This window comes from Mustela erminea, chromosome X, assembly GCF_009829155.1.
Source record: "Mustela erminea isolate mMusErm1 chromosome X, mMusErm1.Pri, whole genome shotgun sequence".
Lineage (NCBI taxonomy): Eukaryota > Metazoa > Chordata > Mammalia > Carnivora > Mustelidae > Mustela > Mustela erminea.
The window spans coordinates 59,436,252-59,447,022 of NC_045635.1; the positions used below are offsets into that span (position 1 = coordinate 59,436,252).

At 38.1% G+C, this 10,771-nt stretch overlaps 1 protein-coding gene across 4 annotated transcripts in view; it reads left to right on the forward strand.

Annotated features, from left to right (window-relative positions):
* Positions 1 to 9,608, forward strand: part of OGT (O-linked N-acetylglucosamine (GlcNAc) transferase) — a 33,268-nt gene extending 23,660 nt beyond the window's left edge. For 3 of the 4 annotated variants that reach the window (XM_032331851.1, XM_032331852.1, XM_032331854.1), the window contains 7 exons: positions 25 to 195; positions 308 to 424; positions 517 to 687; positions 3,001 to 3,153; positions 4,894 to 5,146; positions 5,449 to 5,572; positions 8,410 to 9,608. In XM_032331851.1, the coding sequence (XP_032187742.1) occupies positions 25 to 195; positions 308 to 424; positions 517 to 687; positions 3,001 to 3,153; positions 4,894 to 5,146; positions 5,449 to 5,572; positions 8,410 to 8,584 (1,164 nt within the window). In that variant the 3' untranslated portion in view covers positions 8,585 to 9,608. The remainder of the gene's footprint in view (positions 1 to 24; positions 196 to 307; positions 425 to 516; positions 688 to 3,000; positions 3,154 to 4,893; positions 5,147 to 5,448; positions 5,573 to 8,409) is intronic. The other variant, XM_032331853.1, reaches the window with a different exon arrangement.
* Positions 9,609 to 10,771: the final 1,163 nt, after the last annotated feature.

Consider the following 10,771-nt stretch of genomic DNA (forward strand, 5'->3'; position numbering starts at 1 on the left):
GGCCTGGTTTCTTTTTTCTTCTAGGCCATGTGGCTGGGATACCCTGGGACTAGTGGTGCACTTTTCATGGACTACATCATCACTGATCAGGAAACGTCACCAGCTGAAGTTGCTGAGCAGTATTCTGAGAAACTGGCTTATATGCCCCATACTTTCTTTATTGGTGATCATGCTAATATGTTCCCTCACTTGAAGGTAGGTAGAAAAACAGTGCTATGTGGATGTTGCAAAGAACTGTAGTCATTTCTTTGTTGTTGTCCCTAAGAATCCTAAAAGATTTGTCTCAAACCTTTTTTTTTTTAATTAGAAAAAAGCAGTCATCGATTTTAAGTCCAATGGTCACATCTATGATAATCGGATTGTTCTTAATGGCATCGACCTCAAAGCATTTCTTGATAGTCTGCCGGATGTGAAAATTGTCAAGGTCAGAACCTGGTCAATATTGTCATTGAAATGAAGTTGTCTGCATTTGGGATCTTATCCCTAATGATACATTTTGTCATTTTTTCCTTACAGATGAAGTGTCCTGATGGAGGAGACAATGGTGACAGCAGTAATACAGCTCTTAATATGCCCGTTATTCCTATGAATACCATTGCGGAAGCAGTTATCGAGATGATTAACAGAGGGCAAATTCAGATAACAATTAATGGGTTCAGTATTAGCAATGGACTAGCAACTACCCAGGTGAGGAGAGAATAGAGCATAATATGTACCACCAGGTATTCTTTTATCCCCTTTAAGTCTCATAATAACTGCAGGAGGTATAAGCATCATTATCCCTGTTTAATAGTTGAGGAATTGAGTCCAGTGGAAATTGGCATCTTACATAGATTTGTCTTATTTTATTATTTTATTTTTTAAAAGATTTTATTTACTTGAGAGAGAGAGAGACAGAGATAGCGTAAGCAAGCATGAGAGGGAAAAGCAGGCTCCCTGCTGAGCGGGGAGACTGATGTAGGACTCAATCCCAGGACCCTGGGATCATGACCTGAGCCGAAGGCAGATGCTTAACCAACTTGGCCACCCAGGTGCCCCTCAGTTTGTCTTATTTTAAAAGTCTCTTGGATTCAGCCAGTAGCTCACTTAATGAGGGTCTACTTGGTTAACAATATGTTCTTACTCCTTGCCTGTGGCTTTCTTCTTATCAACAGTGAATAATTATCTGTACTTAATACAGTTTCTTGCTTCTGTTACTCATTCTTTCCCTAGTTAAGTCTTCTTTCCTTTTAAGACTTTTTAGTTCAGATAGTTCCTCCAGGAATCCATTCCTGTCCTTATCACTAATCTGCTAATCTCACCTTTCCTGTTCTGTGCTACTTGTCTTTTCTGCTTCTGTAATACCTGGGATGTATTTTATATCCAGCACAGCATGTTATCATTGTTGTGTTGTGTATTCTCTGTTGAACTGAATTCCTTGAGGGTCCATGTCTTAGTCACAGTAATGTACTATGTGTTCAGTAAATATATATTGTATATTGGAGTGAGTATGTAGCTCTGTCAAGATTATAAGGCAAGGATTTCTCAGGAGTTAAAAGTTGTAGTGGTGTAATAGTTTATACTAAAGGTGCTCAAAATGAACTCTTTTCTCTCAGGCTAGCTCTTGTTAAGGCAAAGAAATTGATAATAGTCACTTACAGTGTGTATTGGGCTAAAAAGATGGTGTGTTTTCTCTTAATCTCTGATTAACTGCCATTTGAAATAGGACAGACATGTTTGACTTAAGGAAAAAAAGTGTATAATTCTTGAAATGCACAGGGACAAAGAATTTTGAGTTTAGAATACAATGCCCAAATGTATGAAATGTCCATGCATACTTGGAATAGTTATATAACAGTTTAAGGCAGTATACCCAGATGTGTGGGAATTGTAAGGTAAGGCTGTAATTAATTGTATATGTAGATACTTAAAAATAGTGATCATCAGTATGAGGAGATGCAGGAGAGATCATTTGGAGGAATAAATTTAGCCTTCAAGGGTGGGTGTGATTTAGAAAAGGACATTTCATTCATTAAAAATAAGCAGAAAAGGGGTGTGCCTAGATGGCTCAGTCATTAAGTGTCTGCCATCAGCTCAGGTCATGATCCTGGGATGCTGAGATCGAGCCCCACATTGGGCTCCCTGCTCCATGGGAAGCCTGCTTCTCTTTCTCCCTCTATTTCTGTTCCCTCTCTAGCTCTGTGTGTGTGTGTGTGTGTGTGTGTGTGTGTGAAATTAATAAAATCTTAAGAAAATAAGCAAAGCTTGCTGTTGGAATAATAAGGTTTTGAAAAGAACTTTTTGGCTTGAGTCGTAAGTTTGAAGGTGTGGAGTGGTTCCCCCCCCATTAAGATAATACTGTAACATTTTCCGTTTTTTGACTTAATATGTCATGAATATTTTTTCATAGTTCAAATGACGTAACTTTTAATGGTTATACTATTTGGCATCTGAAGGTTTCTTTCTTTCTTTCTTTCCTTTCTTTCCTTTCTTTCCTTTCTTTCTTTTCTTTCTTTCTTTCTTTCTTTCCTTTCTTTCCTTTCTTTTTTTCTTTCATAGTTATTTGAGGGCTTCCTGAGTGGTTGAGTGGGTTAAAGCCTCTGCCTTCTGCTCAGGTCATGATTCCAGGTTCCTGAGATCGAGCCCTGCATCAGGCTCCCTGCTGGGAGCCTGCTTCCTCCTCTCTCTCTGCCTACTTGGAATCTCTGTCAGTCAAGTAAATAAATAAAATCTTAAAAAAAAAGATAGTTATTTGAGAGAGCGTGTGTGCATGTGTGTATGAGAACAGGTTGGGGGAGGGGCAGAGTGAGGAGAGAGAAAATCCTCAAGCTGACTCACCGCTGGCCTCGGAGTCTGAAAACCCCGATATCACAACCTGAGCTGAAATCAGAAGTCAGGTGCCCAACCTGCTGAGCCACCTGGCACCCCAAGGATTCTTCATTAGTTAAAAAATACCAGATGCTGCTGGCTTTAAATATAAATGGCTTTAAATATAAACATGTATTGTTTTTCATGTTCCAGATCAACAATAAAGCTGCCACTGGAGAAGAGGTTCCTCGTACCATTATTGTAACCACACGTTCTCAGTATGGGTTACCAGAAGATGCCATTGTGTACTGTAATTTTAATCAGTTATACAAAATCGACCCTTCTACTTTGCAGATGTGGGCAAATGTGAGTATGGGTAGATTCATTATTCATGTCTAAATAACTGGTAGAGATTATGTAGACCATGTTACTAAGGCTGGCCTCCACTTCCATTCAGGAGCTGTTGTGCTCATTTCTACAAAAGTGTAGATTTTTCAGCCATTTTTGATTTTTTTTTTTTTAAATAAAAAAATTTTTTTTGAGTATAGTTGACACAGTATTTTTATTTTATTTTATTTTTTAAGGTTTTATTTATCTATTTGAGAGAGAGAGATGAGAGGGGAGAAGGTCAGATTCCCCACAGAGCTGGGAGCCTGATGCGGGACTTGATCCTGGGACTCCAGGATCATGATCTGAGTCTAGGGAAGTTGCCCAACCAACTGAGCCACCCAGCAGCCCTACTTTATTTTATTTATTTATTTATTTATTTAGCAGAGAGAGAGAGAGAGACACAGCTAGAGAGGGAACAGAAGTAGGGGGAGTGGGAGAGAGAGCAGCAGGCTTCCCACTAAGCAAGGAGCCCAATGTGGGACTTAATCCCAGGACCCTGGGATCATGACCTGAGCCGAAGGCAGATGCTTAATGACTGAGCCACCCAGGTGCTCCTTGATTTTTCCTTCCAATGTATAAATATCACGTTAAGAACCTTTTTAACTTATGTATTCAAAACCAGGGATCAACAAACTTTTTTTTAAAGGGCCAGATGGTAATTATTTTTGTTTTTTGTAGTTCATACTCTGTTGCATTTGCTTAACTCTGCCATTTGGAGCAGGCAAGCACCATAGACATTATGTAAATGTAGGAGTATAAATATGTTCCATTTAAGTTTTATTTACCAAAGCAGACAATATGCCAGATTTGGCTTACAGGTTATAGTTTACCAACCCATGGTCTAAACTGAAAGCAAAAGCATCATGTCCACATCCAGCCATGTGTGACAGTCTACCAGTATTGTAGTATATGTAGGCTCAGTATTGAGCCACCCAGGCGCCCTGTTTCTGTAACTTTTATACACACAGTCACGCCTGCTTGTTTACATACTGTCTGTAGCTGTTTTCCAGTGACAAGGACAGAATTGAGTAGTTATGACAGAGTCCATGTGGTTGCAAAGCCAAAAATATTTGTTCTCTGGTCCTTTACAGAAAAGTCTGCTGACACCTGACCTTGATTAGGCACGTAGTCAGGCAAGTGTGAGCTAATCCTGTTTGTTGTGTCATGCTGGGGGATTTAAAATTTGAAATGGAAAATTTCTTGCTCATCGGCAAAAACCACTGTCAGTAATGATTCCCAGAGGACACAGCTGCTTCAGATTTTGCCAATTAGTAACTTGTTTTGTGTCTTACGTCAGTTTTCTCTTTCTTTGAACTCTGGGGACAGCTAAGCACAACAGGAACCTGTAATTCAGTTGATCTAATTCATCTATGAGGGAAAGACAGAGTTCATCGTGTAGGCTGCTATCTGGGTGACAAGAATAGAGGGGTAGAATTATTAGAGCTCTATGAGAGCCTTTCTTGAGAAGGGCAGAACTGCTATTAAAAACTATTCTTGGGGCACTTGGGTGGCTCAGTGGGTTAAAGCCTCTGCCTTCAGCTCAGGTCATGATCCCAGGGTCCTGGGATCGAGCCCCACATGGGGCTCTCTGCTCAGTGGGGAGCCTGCTTCCCCCACTCTCTCCCTGCCTGCCTCTCTGCCTACTTGTGATCTCTGTCAAATAAATAAATAAAATCTTTAAAAAAAAAAAACCTATTCTTATTTTCCCTGTTTTAGATTCTAAAGCGTGTTCCCAATAGTGTGCTGTGGCTGTTGCGGTTTCCAGCAGTAGGAGAACCTAATATTCAACAGTATGCGCAAAACATGGGCCTTCCCCAAAACCGTATCATTTTTTCACCTGTTGCTCCTAAAGAGGAACATGTCAGGAGAGGCCAGCTGGCCGATGTCTGCCTGGACACTCCCCTTTGTAATGGACACACCACAGGGATGGATGTTCTCTGGGCAGGAACACCCATGGTCACTATGCCAGGTGAGTTGCCCATAAATCATTGGAATCTTCCTTTTTCCTTTTAAAACCTCCTTTAGGGGAAACATTTTTTAGGTGAAATTGTGTGTACTAGAAGCAGCACTTAGGGCAAGATGATAAAAAATGAGCTTTGTTCCAAGTATAAGCACTTCGTTCCATGCTCTTCATCTGCATTGTATGGGGTACATAACAAACAACATTAATAACTGCTGTTTACATCCTCAGATGTGCAGTCTGTTCTCTTTTCTTTTTCTCCTTTTTTTTCTCTTTTTTTTTTTTTTTTTTTTTTTTTTTTTTTTTTGCAGGAGAGACTCTTGCTTCTCGAGTTGCAGCTTCCCAGCTCACTTGTTTAGGTTGTCTTGAGCTTATTGCTAAAAATAGACAAGAATATGAAGACATAGCTGTGAAACTGGGAACTGACCTAGAATAGTAAGTAAACTTTTCCGTGAACGAATTTTATGGTAAAGGAGATAGATAAGGAAAATTTAGAGAGGATATAGATGTTACACAATGAAATCATAAAATAAGGATAATATGAAATAGGTGATTTAGTTGTATGATCTCTAGATGAGAGAACTTCTGAACTTCCATAAAAGGTAGTGATCAATAGGTGTGACTATGTAAAGAGTAAATGGCTGAATAAAAGTGAGTCAAGAAAATAAAAAGGCAAGCAAAGAGGGAAAGAAAATCTTTGTTTCTGTGTCAAATAATAATAGCTTGGTTATATAAAGACCAAAGAACATTCATATCTTAAATTCCTTAAAAGGAAACTAAACACGGAAATGAACAGACAGCTCACTCAAGTAGAAATACAAATGGTTAATAAGAGAAAGTTTCAACCTCTGTAGTAGAAATGCAGATATAAAATAACATTGTAGTATAGCCATTATTTGCCAGAAAATAAATATTTTTAGTATGATACAAGGGATGAGGGAGCCTTTTCATACATTTCAGACAGTGAGTAAATTGGTACAACCCTTCCTCAAAATTTGAAGCGTCTAGGGAAAACAGCCAGACCTTTGACCCTATTAGGGTGCTACATCTTCATTATAGCCTAAGGGAAAATGCCAGCATAACTTCAGTGCCCTAAGTGGGTGGGAATTAGAGGGGGGGTGGTGCTTAGATAAGTGGTGCTTTAGCCTACAATGAAGTAGTGTTTCTCTCTTAAATGAGGCTTTTCTTTGGGTATTCTAGGTAATTTTTTTTCTTGTTTTTCTGAGAAGTAGCATATTCTAGAGAGACCGCTTGGCGGTTTGAATCCACGCCCTCCCACTTATAAGGTTTGTGACCTTGGGCAAGTTAGTCTCTACGTGCCTTGCTTTTTCTATCTGCAAAATGGGGATGCATGATAGTACCTACCTTGCAGAGATGTAAGGGTTAAAAAAAAAGGTGTTCCATGTAAAGCACTTAACAAAAGTTCTTGGTAAGCATTCAGAAGATGTTAAGCATTTATATTTTCAAAATCTTCATTGAATATCATATATATTTAAGAAGAATGATTGAAAATTTTGAGCTCAGTCATTAAAAAAATTAAGGTTTGTGTCCATCATTCTAGAGATAACTACAGTAAATGTTTTAGTTTTAGTGTATTTAAAAATTTTTTTTGGAGCTTAGTTGATTTCATATGATACTTTTCTCCAACATTTTGTTATAAAAGTTTTCAGTCTTACAATAAACTTCTGTACCTACTGCCTAGATTTTACCACTAACACTTTACTATCCTTGCTTTATTACGTATCTGTTCGTCTTTTTATTCCTTTAGCCATATAGCAATCCATCTTATATGATACATTTTGAAGTACATTACAGACCTCCATACTCCTGTATACTTAAGAATGGACATCCTTAGAGTTTAATAGTATTTTGGAGGCAGAATTTATATACAGTGGAATGCATAAATCTTAAATTTGAGTTTTAAGACCTGCCTTTGTAACCCAAACCTGTAACAGTATATGGAAACATTATCATCACTCCGGAAAGTTCGTTCACATTCCTTCTCAGTTGGTCCTTCACACCAACCCTCAGGACAACTACTACTGTCCTGAAATTTTTTCCCCATAACTTAGTTTTGCCTTTCTAGAACCATATACAAATGAAACCATACAGTATGCACTCTATAGGTTTTTTTCATCTAGTATAATGTTGTGAGATTGATCCCTGATGTTGGCCTATATCAGTACTTCATTTTTTTTTTATTGCTGAGTAGTATTTCATTGTATGGATGTAGCACAGTTCATCCATTCTCCCGTTGACATACAGAACTTAGAAAAATAGAGCACAGAAGTACATTTATTTGAAAGGTAGCATTAATATAGTCATGGTTGGGTTGAAGCCAACATAATGTATAGCCATTTTACTAGTTCTGTCACAAAAACTTTAAAACTTTTTTATTAATTGCTTTTAAAAATGCATAAGAGTGTTCCAGCTTCTCCCTCTGAGGTAGTAATTCTCTCCATAGAAGAAGAATCTCATCACAAATTACATATTCAGAAGAGGAATTGAGAATTCTTTACCTGTCTGTTCCCAGTGAAGGACTGATTGCTTTTTTTCCCTATTTTGAATAAAACCATGTTCTTGGTGATAATTAGGAACACTTTTTGCTAATATCTAAATAAGTAATTCACGTGTAAGTGGAAAATTATGGCAGTAGAGATAGTATATTTCTTATCCCTTGGAGTATTTTTCCTATTTCATTAAAATATTCATAAACTGAAAACTTCATTTCACATTCGTGGCTTAGCTATTGTAAATGATGCTTCAGTGACCATCTTTGCATGGCCAGGTTTGCCTGCATCTCTGATCATTTCCTTTTGGATAGATGTAAAAGTGTTACTGATCGGTCAGAGGGTTGTTAACATTTTAGTTTCTTGACACACACATTGCTAAATCTCTTAACGAAAAGAGTAAGCAGTGTACATTCTAACTGGTACATGGGAGTAGACACGTGTGATTGCCAATTCTTTCTTTTAAAGGTAGAAGTGAGCTGAAATGGAGAAAGCATGGGATCTCGTGGATATACTTCTTTAGGAAAAACAATATTTTCAGAGGACGTGGAGGCGAACTTGATTATTCTAAGTGTTAGCATTACGTTAGCTGTGATCCTTCCCTTTTTCAGCGTTGAGGTCAGCGTGGCCAGTCAGAAGAGAACACAGTGTGAAGTACAGTCATGTATTTTACCACAAAGGTGACTAGGAATTTGTGAGGGCTGGTTCTGAATTTTTCTGCTCTGATTTGTAAGCTTGGTTCTTTTTTGTTTTATTGCCTAGCCTGAAGAAAATTCGTGGCAAAGTGTGGAAGCAGAGAATATCTAGCCCTCTGTTCAACACCAAACAATACACAATGGAACTAGAGCGGCTCTATCTACAGATGTGGGAGCACTATGCAGCTGGCAACAAACCTGATCACATGATTAAGCCTGTTGAAGTCACTGAGTCGGCCTAAATAAAGACTATGCACAGGAGATTGCCCCTATACCTGAGCCTCAACCTTCTGGGGAAAGGGAACTAGATAATGTACTTTTGCTTATCTGTACGGTATCATGTTGCAGATGGGTGACAAACGATAATAGAATAGCACAGCCAGACTTGCTTCCTGTGTGATAGGGAGAGACACGAGATGGGAAACTGCTGTTCCACAAGGAATCTACACAGAATTTTGCAGCAACCAGGTGGTGCATAGGTCTGGAAGGTCTGATCTCCCTTGGTCTTCCGTGGGATGGTTAGTGTGGAGGGGAGATACAGATTGTCCAGCCGTTTTGTGATTCCATGGATTGATTGAGTCTTCTGAATTAATTTTTTTCTTTATACTTTGGGTATTGGAGCTTTTAAAAATGTTTGGTTTCAGGTATTTTTATTCATGTGAAGTGTATATGATTCTCTTGAGATAAGGTTTTAAGCTAAAATGTTGCTCCTTGTTTTAGTTTCTGAACTCTACAAATTAATGGGGACTTTGCTGGTGTAGTCTTTTTTATAGGTTTTATAAACCACTTGAGCCTATATCAGTCGTTTTAGTGTCTGACCTAATGTTTGGAGCTATCAGTGCTTTGTTGGTTTAGATGATGACTCAAAAAATTTTTTCTGGTCCGTTTCCCATTTCCTTCTCTTCCCTTCCCCTCCTTTAAAGTTTCTCCTATAACTCAGCTAACAAAACGAAGTCTGATTTTAAATATCCCAGAGTGTTTATCTTAAACACATCATCTGGTGCCAAATGAAAATTCTTAGGAGTGATTATTAATTATGCAGGGCATAGTTGTGGTACTGTCATTGATGATAATAATATAGATTTTTGGGGGGCCTAGTTTTGACCTATTTCACCAGTGTTTTACCTTTGACTGCCCCTCTATGCTGCTTCCAAAAGTGATAGTGTGTGATAAGATTTTTACCTTCCTTTCTCGTTTGTTTTTTTTTTTTTTTAAGTGAGTCCTGTTCTTCCTATTTCTTTCAGCAGAAATGAAATCCCAGGTAAGTATAAGTATTCACGTATTTGATCAGTAAGTCACAGTTATCTTCGATACATTAAATAACTTTCATCAAAAAACATGTTAGAGGTAAAACGCTCTGAAGGACCAGCTATGTAAATGAGTAATTATTTTTCAGACCTTCTCGGGTATTATGTAATAATTGTCTTCTGGACTTGGTATTGAAGTCTGTACAGATCAGCCTCAGTAGTAGCAAGCGGCTTTGCTACTTGGTTTGGAGTACAAATTAGACTTTAGCCCTCCTGGAGCTTGAGTTCTTGGTATTAAAACCCATAGGAATACAATTACTGAATTTCAACAAAGGATCGAGGGCTTGAGGCTTAAATAAGCCGACATATGAATATATGTTTTGTGTTGCTGTACTGTACTTATGCTCTCCAGTAACAGATATTTTTTTGTCTGCTAGTAGTGTTCTAGATTATAATGTCTTTCCAAAGCGCTGAGGCAGTGCACCTATTCTGTAGTTGCAGCTGATGCCTGAATGTATCCTAGCTGACAAATTATTGATTAATAAGAACTTGAATTTCTGAAAGATTCTTCCTGTTAACCAAAATCTGAGCAAGGAGTCTCAAATGTAATTCTTGCCAGAATTACATCTTAAATGAACTGTGTACCTTTTAAAAAATGTAAATCAAGAAACATCAGTATAGGGATTTAATTTATTTTTTACCCGATGGAACTACCAGTCAGAGGTTGCCAGCATGGTTGCAGATAAACTGATGTTTGAAATGCACCAAACTACTTACTGTGGAATAGGAGAATATACTTCCAGTGCCCTCAAGGCTGTGACCTTACAGCCATTTTACATAGCACATCATTCCTCCTATAGGGATGAACTTTTTTTTCCTGGCACGAAAAGTAGCCGCTCTGGTTGAAGCTTTGCTTATTGTAATAGGCTTTTGTTTCCAGGTAACATGTCTGTGGAAGACTTAATTCTGAATAGAGCTATAGATATATCACTGGAAACTAATTGTTTTTTCTATTATACTCTGCTTTATCAGAAAAGTAAAACATTTAAATTGTGCTACAGAAATCCAGATGTTGTCTTGCGATCTTTAAACAATAAATGAATGATTTGCCCTTAATATGGCTGATGTATTTTGTATTCTGTGAGATTGAGTGTTGGACAGAAAAACAGGGTCACCCAGTGA